General features: G+C 42.8%; 2 protein-coding genes across 4 annotated transcripts in view; both read left to right on the forward strand.

Annotated features, from left to right (window-relative positions):
* The window catches only part of LOC106605973 (diacylglycerol O-acyltransferase 1), a 76,580-nt gene extending 73,562 nt beyond the window's left edge, over positions 1-3,018 (forward strand). For both annotated transcript variants that reach the window (XM_045697669.1, XM_045697667.1), the window contains 2 exons: positions 1,926-1,988; positions 2,119-3,018. In XM_045697669.1, coding sequence (XP_045553625.1) covers positions 1,926-1,988; positions 2,119-2,283 — 228 coding nt within the window. In that variant the 3' untranslated portion in view covers positions 2,284-3,018. The remainder of the gene's footprint in view (positions 1-1,925; positions 1,989-2,118) is intronic.
* A 2,891-nt stretch (positions 3,019-5,909) lies between these two features.
* On the forward strand, positions 5,910-21,428 carry LOC106573713 (G-protein coupled receptor 20). 2 transcript variants are annotated; one of them, XM_045697682.1, is made up of 3 exons: positions 5,910-9,170; positions 9,209-10,805; positions 19,706-21,428. In XM_045697682.1, the coding sequence occupies exon 3, from the start codon at positions 19,729-19,731 to the stop codon at positions 20,827-20,829; it is 1,101 nt and encodes a 366-aa protein (XP_045553638.1). In that variant the 5' UTR covers positions 5,910-9,170; positions 9,209-10,805; positions 19,706-19,728; the 3' UTR covers positions 20,830-21,428. The 2 variants fall into 2 exon arrangements, with proteins under 2 accessions (XP_045553638.1, XP_045553632.1); XM_045697676.1 differs by having other exon boundaries at positions 5,910-10,805.
* Positions 21,429-21,502: the final 74 nt, after the last annotated feature.

Genomic DNA, 21,502 nt, shown 5'->3' on the forward strand with positions numbered 1-21,502 from the left:
CACACACACACATGGGTGCGCTTGGCTTATATCCAGCACTCTTCATCATTGACGAAGGTCAGCGTTGGAGGGACGTTAGTGTAGCTGGGATGAGAGGAGGAGGAAAGGAGTGTAACACAAGGCCATATCAGGCTGCTGTGCTTCTGGAGGAGGAGATAAGAGCAGTGTACGGTGAGGAGCCTGTTCAGTCAGCAGGTTCACAGAGATACGGCTCCCTCCCTCTCCTCATCCCGGACAGACAGACAAACGGGGCTGCTGCTGCTGTTTTAAATGTTGACCTTCAGAGGACAGCGAGCGGAGCAGAGGGGAGCGGAGCACCACAGCGCCCTGCGGGACACCAGTCTCCCTCTCTCCCCTGAGTAATGACAGGAGGGATCCTAGTGTCACACACACACATACAGACATACACACACACAATCCCCTGAGTAATGCCAGTAGGGATCAGGAGACTGGGATCTGTAGATCAGAGGGTCACACAGCAGGGTTCTGTCAGCTCCCCATCACTCAGAGCAATGAGGTGAGGCTTGATAGTCATCAAGCAGTCATTCCATAGGTTAGCTATCTGTCTTACCTCAAATACCTTTATTTCATTTATTTCCTGTACAAACTAGGTGTCATTCCATAGGTTAGCTATCTGTCTGTTATCTCAGTTCCCTGTATGTCCTTTCCTAGCTGTATGAACTAGGTGTCATTCCATAGGTTAGCTGTCTGTCTGTTACCTCAGTTCCCTGTATGTCCTTTCCTAGCTGTACGAACTAGGTGTCATTCCATAGGTTAGCTATCTGTCTGTTACCTCAGTTCCCTGTATGTCCTTTCCTAGCTGTATGAACTAGGTGTCATTCCATAGGATAGCTGTCTGTCTGTTACCTCAGTTCCCTGTATGTCCTTTCCTAGCTGTATGAACTAGGTGTCATTCCATAGGTTAGCTATCTGTCTGTTACCTCAGTTCCCTGTATGTCCTTTCCTAGCTGTATGAACTAGGTGTCATTCCATAGGTTAGCTATCTGTCTGTTACCTCAGTTCCCTGTATGTCCTTTCCTAGCTGTATGAACTAGGTGTCATTCCATAGGTTAGCTGTCTGTCTGTTACCTCAGTTCCCTGTATGTCCTTTCCTAGCTGTATGAACTAGGTGTCATTCCATAGGTTAGCTATCTGTCTGTTACCTCAGTTCCCTGTATGTCCTTTCCTAGCTGTATGAACTAGGTGTCATTCCATAGGTTAGCTGTCTGTCTGTTACCTCAGTTCCCTGTATGTCCTTTCCTAGCTGTATGAACTAGGTGTCATTCCATAGGTTAGCTATCTGTCTGTTATCTCAGTTCCCTGTATGTCCTTTCCTAGCTGTATGAACTAGGTGTCATTCCATAGGATAGCTGTCTGTCTGTTACCTCAGTTCCCTGTATGTCCTTTCCTAGCTGTATGAACTAGGTGTCATTCCATAGGTTAGCTACCTGTCTGTTACCTCAGTTCCCTGTATGTCCTTTCCTAGCTGTATGAACTAGGTGTCATTCCATAGGTTAGCTACCTGTCTGTTACCTCAGTTCCCTGTATGTCCTTTCCTAGCTGTATGAACTAGGTGTCATTCCATAGGTTAGCTACCTGTCTGTTACCTCAGTTCCCTGTATGTCCTTTCCTAGCTGTACGAACTAGGTGTCATTCCATAGGTTAGCTACCTGTCTGTTTCCTCAGTTCCCTGTATGTCCTTTCCTAGCTGTATGAACTAGGTGTCATTCCATAGGTTAGCTACCTGTCTGTTACCTCAGTTCCCTGTATGTCCTTTCCTAGCTGTATGAACTAGGTGTCATTCCATAGGTTAGCTGTCTGGAGTGGAAACATTATTTTCCTGTTCGCTGTGGATAAAGGAGATGGCTGTGTGGAAAACTGTTCTTGAAAACTAAAACTTAATTTTGCTGATGTTGTCTTCACAGTACCTGGTCAGTGTTCCACTGAAGATGTTGAGGCCATGGGCTTTTATTGGCATGATGGCTCAGGTGAGATCTTAGAACTGAGAAATTATAATCCACAAGTTTATAGTGTGAAATGATTTACTGGGGGTGTTTTTGACTCATTACAATGAGTGTTGTGTTTGTTTACTCACTAAATGGAGTCCTTGGCTTACAGCTTCCGCTGGCCTGGTTTGTGGCGCGTTTTCTCCGAGGTAACTATGGCAACGCAGCCGTATGGATCTCTCTCATCATTGGCCAGCCAATCGCCGTGCTCATGTACGTCCACGACTACTATGTACTTCACTACCGAGAGGGGTCAGCGGGGGGTGGACCTGAATGACCTCCTCAGGGGAATATATACCAGACTTTTATAGGAAAGACAAATAGAGCTAGAAATGTACTGTATGGTACTTTATGAAAACACCTTAAAGGGGCAATCAGCATTTGCTACATCCATTTTTGGACTCATACATTGATATGTATCCATCGATTCTTGAAGAACATAACTTATAAATGCCTCACCAGCTTAGTTCAACTGTCGTTCCCCATCACAAACCAAAATGACTGTTTTACTCCAATATTTGTAAACAAAGAAAATGTAAACAAACACTATATAGCCTCAAAACATGGTTAAAACTATACTTTTTATCATGGATGGTCAGTCGTTGCATCCATAGCTCTGTCCATGAATTTGAGAGTGATGACATTTCTCCAGCCCCATCCCTCAGCTTTTTACTGGACCAGGGGTGGGGAGGCCACTTTGTTATCGTTTCAACTGCTGATTGCCACTTTAAAGATAACACACTTCTTATAGAAACAAACAATATAGTTAGTGAATATTGAAACATGTCTGACAAGTGCAATTTTCAAATAGTGCCAGTTTCTCCAAAAATGTGCACAACCAGTACGTGTGTGTTTTTATGCCACTCAAGCCTCAATATTTTGTCATCTTGTTTTACTTGTGTACGTATAGATACGAAAATGGCAGCTGTTGATTCTTGACTTTATTCCGTTAATTGGGTCAATATTGTTGCCAACAGAAATACATGGACAAGTAAATATATTTCTCTATTTATGTGAATGATGTCCTATTTGACTTTACGTTGTTACCACCAGTCATGTATTTCTAACTTCCCTCTGCTTTATCTGCCACTGAGACTCAGTTTTTGCTCCACAGTTGAAACACAGGATAGAGGGGCCACCTCTTGGCGGTTACTAGGAAGTTCATATGAAATAACTTGCACACCAAAAAGCTTCCATCTTGGTGTGCTAGTCTATTACTTAACGTGGCAACATTTGTCAAGTAGAATTCTATTCCGCAGCATGTGTTGAGGTATTATAATCTCTGGTCTATTGTTTCTGGATCAACACGCAGTTCCTTGCAATATGTCCTGAGATGAGGGGGCCAGAATCATGCAATCAGAGAGTGTATGATGAATGGCTTCTGTAGAAGGAAGACTTCCTGAAATGGCTACAGGTAATTCTACTTCCTGTCCCCGACATACAATGTGACGATGCTCAGATCACGAGTCCGCAAGATGTTCCGCGACTGAGTGTTTTAGATTAGAACAGGAGTGCCGATTTGTTCTATTGCAGACCGCATAAAGTTGCATGCAGTTACACATACAGTAAAATGTGTAGGATTTGAGTAATTGGCAAGCTGCCTTTGAAAGAGTATAGTGCATTTGCTCTCACAAAAACTACATCTGCATTCCGTTTTAAACATGAAGACCAAAACTGTACATCTCCTGTTATGCACACCTCTCGGAAGAGGGAACGCAACACCCTGCTACAACTCAACTCTCTGTGGTGTGAAAGAGGTATGGGACTGTAGGTGGAGTGAAAGAGGTATGGGACTGTAGGTGTGAGTAATGACGAACAAAGGCAGAGAATACCGTTTACAGGGAATTTATTCTGTCGCACAGTAAGTTTGGCAAAAAGGGGCTGGACGGAACCAAAGCAAAGAAAGTAAATATCAAGGCCCCCTCTCCTACCTTACCTGCCTACCCACTACCTATCTAGCACCACCTGGTGCACTAACCAAAATACAGGGGATGGTCCGCCCAGGTCTTTCCTAGTGTGCATAGACAGCAAACTACTACGGGTATATGTATGCCCGCGGGCATCTTGCCTAAACACTCCCTAGGTGCCTTCCCCTTCCCCCCGGGAACAAATGAAACAGAATAACAAAAATGTAAGTAACAATTCCAATAATCCAAACACTGTGTCCTATTGACACACAACAGACTTATCCAATCAGCTACCTCAGCAACAACTAACAGAGTACATACCAAATCTCTTAGTAACAACCAACACGCTACAACCCTCAGCGATTAGCCTCCTCTCTCAGCAATCATCTCCCCTCTGAGCAACAGAACACAGGCTTATAAAGCTTCAGAAGGAGTTGTTAATTGGAGACAGCTGCGTCCTGACGAGTGGGCGGGGTCAGCTCTCCAATCAGCAATGGGGCCGACCAATCAGCTGCTTGGGGAATTTCAGGAATCCATTTCCTGAAATACATACATGAAAATACACAAACCACAACACAGAAACTGGGGAACGTAACACTCCTTTCCAAATGAATTGAGAAGGATACAGTACCTTGCAGTGACTGCACTTGGCTCCTTTCCCCAGCAGACACTATCTATCAAAAGTTTTAGAACACCTACTCATTCAAGGGTTTTTCTTTATTTTTACTATTTTCTACATTGTAGAATAATAGTGAAGATATCAAAACTATGAAATAACACATATAGTATGTAGTAACCAAAAAAGTGTTAAACAAATTAAAATATATTTTATATTTGAGATTCTTCAAATAGCCACCCTTTCCCTTGATGACATCTTTGCATGCTCTTGGCATTCTTTTAACCAGCTTCACCTGGTATGCTTTTCCAACTGTCTTGAAGGCGTTCCCATATATGCTGAGCACTTGTTGGCTGCTTTTCCAGGTCCGACTCATCCCAAACCATCTCAATTTGGTTGAGGTCGGGGGATTGTGGAGGCCAGGTCATCTGATGCAGCCCTCCATCACTCTTCGTCTTGGTAAAATAGCCCTTACATAGCCTGGAGGTGTGTTTTGGGTCATTGTCCTGTTGAAAGTCAAATGATAGTTCCGCTAAGCCCAAACCAGATGTGATGGCGTATCACTGCTGAATGCTGTGGTAGCCATGTTGGTTAAGTGTGCCTTGAATTCTAAATAAATCACAGACAGTGTCACCAGCAAAGCACCCCCACACCATAACACCTCCTCCGTGCTTTACGGTGGGAAATACACATGCGGAGATCATCTGTTCACCCACACCGCGTCACAGCGGTTGGAACCAAAAATCTCCAATTTGGACTCCAGACCAAAGGACACATTTCCACCGGTCTAATGTCTGTTGGTTGTGTTTCTTGGCCCAAACAAGTCTCTTCTTCTTATTGGTGTCCTTTGGTAGTGGTTTCTTTGCAGCAATTCGACTATGAAGGCCTGATTCACACAGTCTCCTCTGAACAGTTGATGTTGAGAAAAGTTCTTGACATTTTCTGTATTGACTGACCTTCATGTCTTAAAGTAATGATGGACTGTAGTTTCTCTTTGCTTATTTGAGCTGTTCTTGCCATAATATGGACTTGGTCTTTTACCAAATAGGGCTATCTTCTGTATACCCCTCTACCTTGTCACAACACAACTGATTGGCTTAAGAAGGAAAGAAAGGAAAGAAATTCCACAAACAAACTTTTAAGAAGGCATGTTTGTTAATTGAAATGCATTCCAGGTGACTACCTCATGAAGCTGGTTGAGAGAATGCCAAGAGTGTGCAAAGCTATCATCAAGGCAAAGGGTGGCTACTTTGAAGAATCTAAAATATCAAATATATTTTGATTTGTTTAACACTTTTTGGTTACTACATGATTCCATATGTGTTATTTCATAGTTTTGATGTCTTTACTATTATTCTACAATGTAGAAAATAGTCAAAATATAGAAAAACTCTTGAATGAGTAGGTGTTATAAAACTTTTGACCGGTAGTGTATGTTTATTAATTTAGTGACTGAGGGCCCTAGAGACATGTCTCTGTGAATGTAGAGGAGAGGAGACATGGGGACGCGGAAAGGGGTGACGACAACAGCTGCCTCCCACATGGCATCCTATTCCCTATATAGCTCACTTTTTGACCAGCACTATATAGGGAATAGGGTTAAATTTTTGGGACGCACACAACGTCTCTAATTATTCACATTAGTGATTACCCTGCAGCTGTCTGACTCCAAGCCTCAGCGGCTGGCTGCTAAATCATATTTGGCACCGTCGTTATCAGTTGTTTAGGGAAGTGGAGCGAGACAGGAGATTGTAATCCCTGATTGCAGTGAACTGAAGTTTGGAGTCAGTTTGTGTGTCTTCTGTCTCAAGAAGGGTGGGGAGATGGAGATAGCGAAATAAAGAAAGAAAGAAAGATAGAAAGAAAGAGAGCGTGCGTGTACGTCTACAGTACCTGTGTCTGTGTGTGGTCTGTGTGGTGTGTGCGGTGTGTGTGGTGTGTGTGGTGTGTGCGGTGTGTGCGGTGTGTGTGGTGTGTGCGGTGTGTGCGGTGTGTGCGGTGTGTGAAATATACGCCAAATTAACATTATATACAGTAGGCCTATATTAAGACCTTGTTCTATAACTCAGTGCTATTCAGAGATGATGGCTGTGTGTTCAACCTTGTTCTGTTACTCAGTCTATTCAGAGATGATGGCTGTGTGTTCAACCTTGTTCTGTTACTCAGTCTATTCAGAGATGATGGCTGTGTTCAACCTTGTTCTGTTACTCAGTCTATTCAGAGATGATGGCTGTGTGTTCAACCTTGTTCTGTTACTCAGTCTATTCAGAGATGATGGCTGTGTGTTCAACCTTGTTCTGTTACTCAGTCTATTCAGAGATGATGGCTGTGTGTTCAACCTTGTTCTGTTACTCAGTCTATTCAGAGATGATGGCTGTGTGTTTAACCTTGTTCCGTTACTCAGTCTATTCAGAGATGATGGCTGTGTGTTCAACCTTGTTCTGTTACTCAGTCTATTCAGAGATGATGGCTGTGTGTTCAACCTTGTTCTGTTACTCAGTCTATTCAGAGATGATGGCTGTGTGTTTAACCTTGTTCTGTTACTCAGTCTATTCAGAGATGATGGCTGTGTGTTTAACCTTGTTCTGTTACTCAGTCTATTCAGAGATGATGGCTGTGTGTTCAACCTTGTTCTGTTACTCAGTCTATTCAGAGATGATGGCTGTGTGTTCAACCTTGTTCTGTTACTCAGTCTATTCAGAGATGATGGCTGTGTGTTTAACCTTGTTCTGTTACTCAGTCTATTCAGAGATGATGGCTGTGTGTTCAACCTTGAATATCTGCCAACTGTAGCCTACAACACCAACATCCCCCTTACTTAATCCCTGGCAAATGAAACAGGCCCCCTTTAGACAAGCTGTTAGAAAGGTCCTGATAACATCCTGACACTCCTCAGACTTGAATCCTCCTCTCCCATTCAGCAGCACCAGAAATCATCTGTCCTGTATATCATGTGGTTCCCATTTTTTCAGCTGGAGGGCTTTGTCCTAAATGGCACCCTATTCGCTATGTAGTGTTCTAAATTTGACCAGAGCCCTATGGGTAGTGGTCAAAAGTAGTGCACTATATACAGTATGGAGTAGGGTGTCAGAGTACTACAGTATATAGGGATTGGGTGCCATTTGGGATAATGCAGGGGAGGTGTGTTTACTTACATTACTGTCATCATCTTCTGTGTTTTAATTCACACACTCCTTCCGCACGGCGCACACAGCTGCCTGGAGGAGAATATCCACACGCATTTCAAAGTTGTAATTGCAGCCTGTAGCTTTTACAGCATCGCTCTTAGGGTAGCAAAATTCCGGTAACTTTGAATAAATTCCCAGATTGTCCAGAATACCTAGTTGGAGGATTCTGAATTTCTTGCTTATTCCCTCCTGATTTCGGAAATCCTCCAACCGGGTTTTCGAGTTTTGAGTTTTGCAACTCTAGCTCTGACAGAAAGCAGAAACCTCAGACTGGGTCTGAACTGACTTAGGCAGAAGAAGAAGATGGAGTATTTTTCCATTGTCATTTTTTTGTGCAATGGTTCAATGGGATGATACCCAGTTGTCCTTAATCTTTTCACATCGTTTTCTATAACAGGACGTTTCCATTGAGTGAAAGTCCCTCCTGGTTTCAAGTGGGTTAATGACTGAGATGATTAATGACATGTGGAAATCGTCTCTACCCCCTTAGTTCATATAAATGCCAAAATTACATATTTATTTTCTGACCTCGAAACCAGTCTCGCAACTGTTCAGTTAACCATGACACTTATTGCCTAATGTTAAGGTATTAAGGTATTGCTTCTAGGGCCCTTGGGGTTCATTTTGATCCAGCACCAGAACACAGAACTGCCTCCATACTCGCCCTACAGCCCAAAAGTGTGTCTCACTGGTGTGGTATGAGATGTTTAATGTACGAGTTTGTTTTACCGTTCTCCAATCACTTACTTTGTTTATTGAAAGATCACAGGAGCCTAAATGAATATGAAGTTATCCTGCAGCGAAGGGTCTGTCTAAACAACACTTAGAATGTCCTCAAACGTTAAATTCATGACGTCTAGTCAGAACCACTTGGACTGGAATGAAACAAACATTCAACCAGCGTCTCTTGGACATTGCAGGCAACAGAGTTCTAATTCCATGTCAGAAGTAGAGTTCCCTGCTTTAGATCCAGTCCAGTATGTATACCTTAACTCAGGTCTGCAGATACAGTCCAGTATGTATACCTTAAGTCAGGTCTGTAGATACAGTCCAGTATGTATACCTTAAGTCAGGTCTGTAGATACAGTCCAGTATGTACACCTTAACTCAGGTCTGTAGATACAGTCCAGTATGTACACCTTAACTCAGGTCTGTAGATACAGTCCAGTATGTACACCTTAACTCAGGTCTGTAGATACAGTCCAGTATGTACACCTTAACTCAGGCCTGTAGATACAGTCCAGTATGTACACCTTAACTCAGGTCTGTAGATACAGTCCAGTATGTACACCTTAACTCAGGTCTGTAGATACAGTCCAGTATGTATACCTTAACTCAGGTCTGTAGATACAGTCCAGTATGTATACCTTAACTCAGGTCTGTAGATACAGTCCAGTATGTATACCTTAACTCAGGTCTGTAGATACAGTCCAGTATGTATACCTTAACTCAGGTCTGTAGATACAGTCCAGTATGTATACCTTAACTCAGGTCCAGCAGAGTAGGGGTCCCGTTTTGGTAGTGGGGGCGATGTGCTGTGTTTGGCACATTCCTGCTCGTTTTCAGGAGGGACCGTTCAATGAAACACGGCTCCCTGGGCTTTGTCATGGTGACACAATGTTTAGGAGGCTGGGACGAGGAGAGTTGACTAGGACTGCATTAGGCTGGTGGCCTCCAATGCCCACAGACAGTTCATAGTAAAACACCCTGGGAAGTATGGTAACACATGTGTTGCTATTATACCTGTGTAATAACACTGTAATTAAACTAGTAACTATGTTGTATTAGCATGTTGTTACATAATACTTTAGTAAATACATTATATTGACAGTTTCAATAATGCAACTGATTTGATACCTCAAAATGAGTAAGCACAGCTCACAGCAATAGACTTTTCAGCTCATTCGGCTGAACATCAATACTTTTTGTGTGATAACAGAGTACTGACAGTGCAAGAGAAATGAGGTCCCTAACAGGAAATGTGGAAAAAGTTGAGACTCATTCTGGAAGATAAATGTGTCTAGAAGAGGTTCACTCATGGGCCATTACTTAGCTAGTACCAGAGACAAACTGGCCATAGGACAGTCCTGGCAAATGCCAGATGGGTCGTCCATCTTTAGCCCGGTGGGCCTGTCTGAATTGGGCTTTTTCCACCAAATTATTATTATTCTGGCTAATAATTGAGGCCTCGAGGGAAAAATGGACCGGTATGCCCCAGTCTGTCCCTGAGTGGTACTGTACTGAAATGATGTTTTCCAGTCTAGAAGTGTCAAGTGGAATCATCAAACTAACTTCTCACATCAAATTCTCTTTGTTATGATTCACTTTGGTTGTCCTTGCTAACTTAATGTTTGTATTGATGTTAATAATGGAATGTGTGTTTTAAAGAGATCCCAAATCGTGAGTTGAAATGCAGTCATATGTGCCTCATGGCTGTTATAGGAGGATGCCACTTGATTTTTCTCATTTGTATGAAACCTCTGAAATCAGCTGTTGTGAAAAAGACTTACCAATTTCCAGTTACTGTTGCACTTTTCAGTCTCACAGGAATAAATTCCGGGATATTCCACAAGACTGCATTCGCTTCCCAAATGGCACCCTATTCCCTTTATAGCACACTATAGTACCCCCTGGTCAAAAGTAGTGCACTATAAATGGAACAGGGTGCCATTTAGGAAACAGTCTGTGGTACAGAGAGTCCTTGTTTAGTGATGTCACAGTTCATGTAAACTTAGGAAGACTTCCTCTCTAAGTATCCTCAGCTAAAAGACCGGGGACCGGATTAGTTAGTGTGATGCTGAGCGGAAGAGCAGACAGGGAGGCTAAGGCACAGAGAGAGAACTGTGGGGTTTCCTTTTAAATGTTTAGATATGGGAAGAGTGCAGAGCCGTATGCTGGGGAGCAGAGGACCAGTGGTAAACAGTGAAACAAGGCGTTGACACAGTAGAGGTATAAACTAGGAAGCTGTAGGGGCAGTGAGGTTCTGGACTGAGGCCCTGGTCTCTCTACTAACCTCAAGGGGACCAAGACGTAACCTGAAACTGGCCAACAGATTTATTGATCTCCTCGCTCTTCTCTCGGCGTTGAGGTAAGTGTTTTTTTGTTTTTTTCTTGGAAAAGATGTAAGAGTTCTGACTGAGATGTATCAGTGCAATATTGTTGACAGATGCTGAGGGATGTTTTTTGCAACACTTAGGAAGATTCACTTTAATGCAACATGTTTATTCACTTTATGTAACAAATGCTGCTTGTTACTGACCCTTGAAAATGGTTAGAGGCTATTGCCTTATATGGTGTTTATGTAGATTAGGCTACATCGTGGGATCTCACCCATGTGATGCTACATCCTGCCTGAAACAAGACATGTTCAGAACTCACACAGGGATATTTATTTGTACAAGGTTTTTCTGATCTATTGGGATCCCTGACTGAACTTAGTTTGTTGGCTGTCTTTATATCAGGACATGACATCCTTTGAACTTTTAAAGCCACCATGCAGTCTTTTTAATTGTATTTTTTTTTATCATTACTGTATGTCTAAGTCCCTGTTTGTTTATTTAATAAAATAATTACAAAATATATTTTATATCATTTAGTTCCCTGAGCCTCTTTTGGCCATAGAAATGATCAGTCTGATCATGTGGGTGTAGGAAAAAAGTATATATATATATATATATATATATATATATATATATATATATATATATATATATATATATATATATACACTGATCAAAAAATAAAGGGAACACTTAAACAACACATCCTAGATCTGAATGAAATAAATAATCTTATTAAATACTTTTTTCTTTACATAGTTGAATGTGCTGACAACAAAATCACACAAAAATAATCAATGGAAATCCAATTTATCAACCCATGGAGGTCTGGATTTGGAGTCACACTCAAAATTAAAGTGGAAAACCACACTACAGGCTGATCCAACTTTGATGTAATGTCCTTAAAACAAGTCAAAAGGAGGCTCAGTAGTGTGTGTGGCCTCCACGTGCCTGTATGACCTCCCTACAACGCCTGGGCATGCTCCTGATGAGGTGGCGGATGGTCTCCTGAGGGATCTCCTCCCAGACCTGGACTAAAGCATCCGCCAACTCCTGGACAGTCTGTGGTGCAACGTGGCGTTGGTGGATGGAGCGAGACATGATGTCCCAGATGTGCTCAATTGGATTCAGGTCTGGGGAACGGGCGGGCCAGTCCATAGCATCAATGCCTTCCTCTTGCAGGAACTGCTGACACACTCCAGCCACATGAGGTCTAGCATTGTCTTGCATTAGGTGAAACCCAGGGCCAACCGCACCAGCATATGGTCTCACAAGGGGTCTGAGGATCTCATCTCGGTACCTAATGGCAGTCAGGCTACCTCTGGCGAGCACATGGAGGGCTGTGCGGCCCCCCAAAGAAATGCCACCCCACACCATGACTGACCCACCGCCAAACCGGTCATGCTGGAGGATGTTGCAGGCAGCAGAACGTTCTCCACGGCGTCTCCAGACTCTCACGTCTGTCACATGTGCTCAGTGTGAACCTGCTTTCATCTGTGAAGAGCACAGGGCGCCAGTGGCGAATTTGCCAATCTTGGTGTTCTCTGGCAAATGCCAAACGTCCTGCAAGGTGTTGGGCTGTAAGCACAACCCCCACCTGTGGACGTCGGGCCCTCATACCACCCTCATGGAGTCTGTTTCTGACCGTTTGAGCAGACACATGCACATTTGTGGCCTACTGGAGGTCATTTTGCAGGGCTCTGGCAGTGCTCCTCCTGCTCCTCCTTGCACAAAGGCGGAGGTAGCGGTCCTGCTGCTGGGTTGTTGCCCTCCTACGGCCTCCACCACGTCTGCTGATGTACTGGCCTGTCTCCTGGTAGCGCCTCCATGCTCTGGACACTACGCTGACAGACACAGCAAACCTTCTTGCCACAGCTCGCATTGATGTGCCATCCTGAATGAGCTGCACTACCTGAGCCACTTGTGTGGGTTGTAGACTCCGTCTCATGCTACCACTAGAGTGAAAGCACCGCCAGCATTCAAAAGTGACCAAAACATCAGCCAGGAAGCATAGGAACTGAGAAGTGGTCTGTGGTCTCCACCTGCAGAACCACTCCTTTATTGGGGGTGTCTTGCTTATTGCCTATAATTTCCACCTGTTGTCTATTCCATTTGCACAACAGCATGTGAAATTTATTGTCAATCAGTGTTGCTTCCTAAGTGGACAGTTAGATTTCACAGAAATGTGATTGACTTGGAGTTACATTGTGTTGTTTAAGTGTTCCCTTTATTTTTTTGAGCAGTATATATTGTGCATACTCGCATAAAAAGGAAAATCCGGTTTAACTGCACTGTCCCTTTAAGTTAAAAGGCAGTCCTCTGATGATCATCTTATAAAGTCACTATCATAACTTAATCATTACTTATATCCTTGCCACTGGGCACACACTGGTTGAATCAATGTTGTTTACAAGTCATTTGAATAAAAATTTTGTCAGTAGATACAGCAGATATGTCTACAAAAGGCCTTGGGGCGGCAGGTAGCCTAGTGGTTAGAGCGTGGGGCCAGTAACCGAAAGATTGCTGGATGGAATCCTTGAGCTGACAAGGTAAAAATCTGATGTTCTGCTCCTGAACAAGGCAGTTTAACCCACTGTTCCCTGGTAGGCCGTCACTGTAAATAAGAATTTGTTCTTAACTGACTTGCCTAGTTAAATAAAGGTTCAATTTAAAACATGTCTGTTTGTGTCACTTTGAGGTGAAATATCAGACCACAATATATGTTGTTTTCGATTTTACTATTGTTTGTTTTTAAAAAATTGCAACAATACTTCACTATTACGTTTGTGGTTTATCAACTTGGGAGTTGTTGCTGAGGCTGGAAGCACAGTGTGAGAGAATTGTCAGCAGAAGTTTGTGAATGAATGTGTTGTAACTGGCAGAGCAAGAAACCATTTATCTCTGTAATCTCCACAGAGAGCCGTTTAATATCAAATTTCCTATAAATTACACCCTCTGTAACACATGTTCCTACTAATGATGATTAACTTGGCCTTGTGAACTGAATAATATGCAGGGATATTGAAATTAAAATAGTAATTCAATCCCATGTATTTTTTGCATGTCTCTTTACAATGTCCTGTAGGCAACCTGTGGCCACATTGTTCTCGTTGCTTTTGATAAATTACATTATTCATTTAATTATGCCCTCAACTGAGCATGTTATACTCATTAGCTGGGATGTTCTAAATTGTTCTTCAATGAAAATGTAGTAGTCAAATATTAACTCGCTATGATGCATATGTATTATATATATATATATATATATATATATATATATATATATATATCACAGTGCATTCGGAAACTATTCGGACCCCTTGACTTTTTCCACATTTTGTTACGTTTTAGCCTTATTCTAAAATTGATTAAATAAATGTTTTGCCACATCAATCTACACACAATACCCCATAATGACAAAGCAAAAACAGATTTTTTTAAATGTACGAAAATGTATTAATAATGAAAAACAGAAATACCTTATTTACATAAGTATTCAGACCCTTTGCTATGAGACTCGAAACGGAGCTTAGATACATCCTGTTTCCATTGATCATCCTTAAAACCTGTTGAGGACAGACGTTTCCCTAGCCAATATCCAATGGTAGAGCGTGGCGCGAAATACAAAACCTCAAAAATCCAATAATTTCAATTTCTCAAACATATGACTATTTTACACCATTTTAAAGATACACTTCTCCTTAATCCAACCACATTGTCCGATTTCAAAAAGGCTTTACAGCGAAAGCAAAACATTAGATTATGTTAGGAGAGTACATAGACCAAAATAACCACACAGCCATTTTCCAAGCAAGCATATATGTCAATAAAATCCAAACACAGCTAAATGAAGCACTAACCATTGATGAACTTCATCAGATGACACTGCTAGGACATTATGTTATACAATACATGTATGTTTTGTTCAATCAAGTTCATATTTATATCCAAAAACAGCTTTTTACATTGGCGCGTGATGTTCAGAAAATGTATTCCCACCAAAAACTTCCGGTGAATTTACAAAGATACTCATTATAAACGTTGACAAAATACATAACAATTAGTTTAAGAATTATAGATACAGAACTCCTTTATGCAACCGCTGTGTCAGATTTTAAAATAGCTTTACGGAGAAAGCACATTTTTCAATATTCTGAGTACATAGCTCGCTGAATAGCTTGGCAAGCTATTCAGACACCCGCCAAGTTCGGGGCAACCTAAACTCAGAATTAGTATTAGAAATATTGTATTACCTTTGCTGATCTTCGTCAGAATGCACTCCCAGGACTGCTACTTCCACAATAAATGTAGTTATGTCCAAATACCTGCGTTTTGTTCGTGCGTTCAGGTCACTATCCAAAGGGTAACGCACGAGCGCAATTCGAGACACAAAAAGTCAAAATGTTCCATTACCGTACTTTAGAAGCATGTCAAACGCTGTTTAAAATCAATTTTTATGGTATTTTTAACTTAAAACTGCGATAATATTCCAACCGGACAATAGTGTATTCATTCAAGGAGAAAAAGAAAAAACAGCGTGCTCGCGGGAACGCGCATATCCAATCCCTTTGTTGCCAGGCAGACCACTCAGTAACTGAGCTCCTATACTCTGCCCAGAGACAGGAGAAGGCTCAAACCACTTTGTGAAGGCTTTAGACAGCCAATGGAAGCCTTACAAAGTGCAACGTAACAGCACAGATACTGTAGTTTCGAAAGGGACTAGAAAGAAGAACTACAATTCTCAGATCCTACACTTCCTGGTTGACTCTTTCTCAGGTTTTTGCCTGCCATATGAGTTCTGTTATACTCAGACACCATTCAAACAGTTTTAGAAACTTCAGAGTGTTTTCTATCCAAATCTACTAATAATATGCATATTCTCGTTTCTGGGCAAGAGTAGTAACCAGTTTAAATCGGGTACGTTTTTTCATCCAGCCGTGAAAATACTGCCCCCTATCCATATCAGGTTTTAAGATGTGTCTACAACTTGGTTGGAGTCCACCTGTGGTAAATTCAATTGATTGGACATGATTTGAAAAGGCATACATCTGTTTATATAAGGTCCCACAGTTGACAGTGCATGTCAGAGCAAAAACTAAGCCATGAGGTCGAAGGAATTGTCCGTAGAGCTGCAAGAGAGGATTGTGTCGAGGCACAGATCTGGGGAAGGGTACCAAAAATATTCTGCAGCATTAAAGGTCCCCAAGAACACAGTGGCCTCCATCATTCTTAAATGGAAGAAGTTTAGAACCTCCAAGACTCTTCCTAGAGCTGGCCGCCCCGCCAAACTAAGCAATCGGTGCAGAAGGGCCATGGTCAGGGAGGTGACCAAGAACCCGATGGTCACTCTGACAGAGCTCCAGAGTTCCTCTGTAGAGATGAGATGGGAGAACCTTCCAGAAGGACAACCATCTCTGCAGCACTCCACCAAACAAGCCTTTATGGTAGTGGCCAGATGGAAGCCACTCCTCAGTAAAAGGCACACGACAGCCCGCTTGGAGTTTGCCAAAAGGCACCTAAAGACTCTCAGACCATGAAAAACAAGATTCTCTGGTCTGATGAAATCAAGATGGAACTCTTTGGCCTGAATGCCAAACGTCACTTCTGGAGGAAACCTGGCACCATCCTTACGGTGAAGCATGGTGGTGGCAGCATCATGCTGTGGGGATGTTTTTCAGCGGCAGGGACTAGGAGACTAGTCAGGATCGAGGGAAAGATGAATAGAGCAAAGTATAGAAGGATCCTTGATGTAAACCTGCTGCAGAGCGCTCAGGAACTCAGACTGGGGCGAAGGTTCACTTCCAACAGGACAACGACCCTAAGCACACAGCAAAGACAACACAGGAGTGACTTCGGGACAAGCCTCTGAATGTCCTTAAGTGGCCCAGCCAGAGCCCGGACTTGAACCTGATCGAACATCTCTGGAGACCTGAAAATATATGTGCAGCGTCCCTCCCCATCCAACCTGACAGAGCTTGAGAGGATCTGCAGAGATCAAATACAAATGTGCCAAGCTTCTAGCGTCATACCCAAGAAGACTTGAGGCTGTAATCGCTGCCAAAGGTGCTTCAACAAAGTACTGAGTAAAGGGTCTGAATACTTATGTAAATGTGATATTTCAGTTTTGCTATTTTTAATACATTTTCAAAAACCTGTTTTTGCTTTGTCATTATGGGGTATTGTGTGTAGATTGATGAGGGAAAAAAACAGTTTAATCCATTTTAGAATTAGGCTGTAACATAACATTTGGAAAAAGTCAAGGGGTCTGAATACTTTCCGAATGCACCGTATACACTGAGTATACAAACCATTAAGGACACTTGCTCTTTCCATGATATAGACTGACCAGGTGAATCTAAATGAAAGCTATGATCCCTTATTGATGTCACCTGTTAAATCCACTTCAATCAGTGTAGATGAAGGGGAGGAGACAGGTTAAAGAAGGATTTTTAAGACTTAAGACAATTGAGACATGGATTATGTATGTGTGCCATTCCGAAGGTGAATGGGAAACTGTATACACAAGACAAAAGATTTAAGTGCCTTTGAACAGGGTATGGTAGTAGGTGCCAGGCACACCGGTTTGTTTCAAGAATTGTAACACTGCTGGGTTTTTCATGCTCAACAGTTTCCTGTGTGTATCAAGAATGGTCTACCACCCAAAGGACATCCAGCCAACTTGACACAACTGTGGGAAGCATTGGAGTCAACATGGGCCAGCATCCCTGTGGAATGAGTTTGACACCTTGTAGAGTCCATGCCCCAACGAATTGAGGCTGTTCTGAGGGCAAAGGGGGAGGGGGTGTGGTTGTATACTCAGTGTACATCACATAGCTGGTGAGAATTTCTTTAAAGAATTCCAGATGTCAGTGTGATCAGTCAGTTTCTGCTCTAAGTTAACACGCCTGAGCAGCCTGGCTGTTTCTGTTCCTTTCCACTCAGTTGACTTCCCCACGATCTCCCTGCTTTGCCAGTCCCTCGTCTATCCTCTCTGCCCTAATATGGTTAATCAAAGGCTGTGGGAAGGGGATTGAGGATACAGAGGCCATCTATCTGTGTGTGTGTTGTGTCCGACTATTCCAAACGCACTACGATCTACTTGGTGTTATACAAAGTGAGATTAAGCTGCTCTTCACAACAGGTACTTAATACAGGGGATTGTCTACAACGTATTGTCTTATATACAATGACACTAATTTAGACTTACTTTTGACCTTGTAGAGGTCAGATGTCGAAATAGGTGGGTTTGTTTAAAAGTAATATTTATTGCATGATATCAAATTTATTTATATAGCCCTTCTTACATCAGCTGATATCTCAAAGTGCTGTACAGAAACCCAGCCTAAAACCCCAAACAGCAAGCAATGCAGGTGTAGAAGCACGGTGGCTATCTGTAAGAACCGACGCTGGAGTAGAGAAGCAGGTACGGGGAGTGAACATATAATCTTGCAGACATGGAACAGGACAGGAACAGTGTCAGAACCAGGTAATACGAAGACAAATGACAATGAATGCAGAAGCAGGGAACGGAGCTGAGAAACAGACAGATATAAGGGAGGTAACAACACAGGTGATTGAGTCCAGGTGAGTCCAATGAATCGCTGATGAGCGTGACGAGGGAAGCAGCTGTGCGTAATGATGGTGGCAGGAGTGCGTAACGCTGGGCAGCCTGGCGCCCTCGCGCACCAGGGAGGGAGAGCGGGAGCAGGTGTGACAGATATCCCTTTAAAGGAAGTTATCACATAACTCTGTGTTGGTTGATTTCACAAGGTCCCAATCTCAAAAAAAGGAGGGCTGAAATGCATAATAATATACTATGATGACACTGCAAATACCAAAAGCCCCACAATAATTATGTCTGACGTCTTGAAATCATAGCATCTGTTCTACTCTCTATTGCTCTGTGCTGATTCTCTTTGAAGAAGTTCACTTTGCCTGAAAACTGAATAATATGAATCATTTGCAATTCTCTATACAGCTGTATTTCCTCTGTCAGTCCTATTGCTAGTGTATATTATGTAGCATACTTTTGCTTATTTTTCTGTCTAAAAGCCCATCTTCACTGTTAAATATACAAATAAATTACACCCGTCTCTGATTCCCACGTCTGAGAAAACGAATGGATTTGTAGTTGGTAAATAAACACCTGAAATGAATGGAATAGCTCAGATGCCCTTGTAATTGGCTTGTTAATGGGGTTGATGCCAACAGAAACAAACACTGTGACCGTACCACATTGTGAGTGGATGGTGGAGTAGTAGTGACATTGGTGGCTAGAGTCCAGGGCCCAGGTCAAAGGTGAATAAGTGTTTAGGTAACAGAGGATGCCTGTTCTCATGAGACTCCAGATCCTCAGGAAAGATCTCCCTTCCTGATATGTACATACAAACATACATGGTTACTTTATCTGCGTTGTGTCTCAAATTGCACCCTATTCCCTATATAGTGCACTACTTCTGGCCAGGATTGTGGTCAAAACTACTGCACTATATAGGGAATAGGGTGCAATTTGGGACACAACCCTGGACTGCATACACACTGACGTCCGCATGATCCAATGGAATTGGCTGTATAATGTCCGACAGACTTTTCCCATCCAGTATCAAGTTAGAGTATTTATTCGGATCACCTCATCAAGTAATACAACAACAATGATTGGAAGAGAATTGTGTTAGCAGGGGGCTGATATTTTGTTCATGAATGTTTTGTAGATTCAGTCTTTTAGAGAATATCACACCATCTAAACACTATTTCAACATGATTATAATATTGGTTTATGTTTAGATTTCCAAGAATGTTTTCCAGAATATTCAGTGTATCGTTCAGAATTCCTCAACTAAAAATGTCATGGTAAATAGGTGTGGGCTAGTTGTGTTGATCTGCAAAATGAACCCACTAAACTACATATTGTTTTTTGTTTGTTTTTCAGGCCGCGGGGCCAACCACAGAACTATGGAGCCTGCTTATACTGGGATGTCACTGGATAACTCTACCTCAACAGTGATGCCCATGGAGACCTCCGCCGGCAACACCAATGTGAGCAGAGAGCCGTACATGCACCGCCTGGCCCATCTAGACGAGGGTCTCTACAATGACTTCTACAGCCTGTGGATCTGTCTGGTGGTGGTCAACACACTCATCTTCATGGTGGGAATGGTTCTCAACACCCTGGCCCTGTACGTGTTCTGCTTTCGCACCAAGCCCAAGACCACCTCAGTCATCTACACCATCAATCTGGCTGTCACAGACCTACTGGTTAACCTCTCCCTGCCCACACGTATCATTCTCTACTACAGTGGGGGAAAGTGCCTCAACTGCTCCTACGTGCATATATTCAGCTACTTTGTCAACATGTACTGCAGCATCCTCTTCCTCACCAGTATATGCGTGGACAGATACCTGGCCATAGTACAGGTTGAGGCCTCTAGGAAGTGGAGGAACCCTAACGTGGCCAAGGGGGTGTGCATTTTCATCTGGCTCTTCGCTATCGTGGTCACCTACTCCTTCCTCACCACGGCGTTCCGACACGTGGGCTGCTGCGTCTCCAAGCTCTTCGTCCTGACCGTCTTCGAGTTCTTCCTCCCCTTGGTCGTCATCGTGGTGTTCACCGTGCGCATCATGTGTGCCCTGTCCAACTCCAGTCTGATGCAGCAGAGCAGAGAGAGGCGTGTGAGGGCCGTGCAGCTCCTCACCACTGTCCTGGTCATCTTCACCATCTGCTTCACCCCGTTCCACGTCAGGCAGGTGCTGGTGTACTTCTATCCCGACATGCCCCACCACGTCATTGTCTACCACGTCACCGTCACCCTCAGCAGCCTGAACAGCTGCATGGACCCCATCGTCTACTGCTTCGTCACCAACAACTTCCAGTCCAGCATGAGGGGCTTCTTCCGCAAGGCAGAGGCAGAGCTGGAGCAGACCAGTGGGAACATCATCAGCATGCAGAATAGCTCCAAGGGCTCGGGGACTGTCACGGCTATCGCTCACAGTGTGATGATGAACGTCCTGTCCTCCTCCTCTCCCCAGCATGGGAACCACATAACGTTAGACTGAGAAAGGGATGGGAAGATTGAGGAATGGGATGTTCAGTGTTCAGAGAGAGATGGACTTCTATTGCCTAACTGTGAGACTCTGGAGTGCAATTGACATACTACAGTAGGCTATCCTCCCATTTGAGAAAATGCTTTCCTGCTTATATTATTGTAGCCTATTGTTGGCTTGGAGATTTAAGTACTTGAAGACATTTTCGGACAAGAAACGTTATTTCTCCTGTGTTGGCCTACACCAGTCACAATGGAGGGCATTGACACTGAATACGACCTATAACGTGTTTATTGCAGCTGTCATACCAGCTGCTCCTGCATGATTTATTTCTACTGTACAATTATCATCTGAGGAGTATTTGTTTACTTTGATCCTAGATCGTATGGACCTCTGACAAAATCGACAAGTAATATTCTACTGCATTGCTATGGAAACAAATAGAAATATATGATAAACAGCTTCTGTAGATTCATGTGTGACGTTGTTGTCACAATACATATTTATCGTCAGCCTTCTCAGAAACTGGTTTTATGCAAAGCTTATATTACTGGCAAATATTACCAAACTAATTGTCCAAAAACATATAGAATAAAACATACAAAACCTTATTTATTTTATAGCAAGAACTCATTTCATTTAGTTTTTATTACTGTTGGAGGGCCAGTAGCGTGCACTCTTCACT

This window comes from Salmo salar, chromosome ssa02, assembly GCF_905237065.1.
Source record: "Salmo salar chromosome ssa02, Ssal_v3.1, whole genome shotgun sequence".
In the NCBI taxonomy this organism is placed as follows: domain Eukaryota; kingdom Metazoa; phylum Chordata; class Actinopteri; order Salmoniformes; family Salmonidae; genus Salmo; species Salmo salar.

What these genes read in the sequence shown, in the direction of transcription:
- LOC106573713 (XM_045697676.1), top strand. Translation starts at nt 19,729, where the DNA reads ATGGAGCCTGCTTATACTGGGATGTCACTGGATAACTCTACCTCAACA.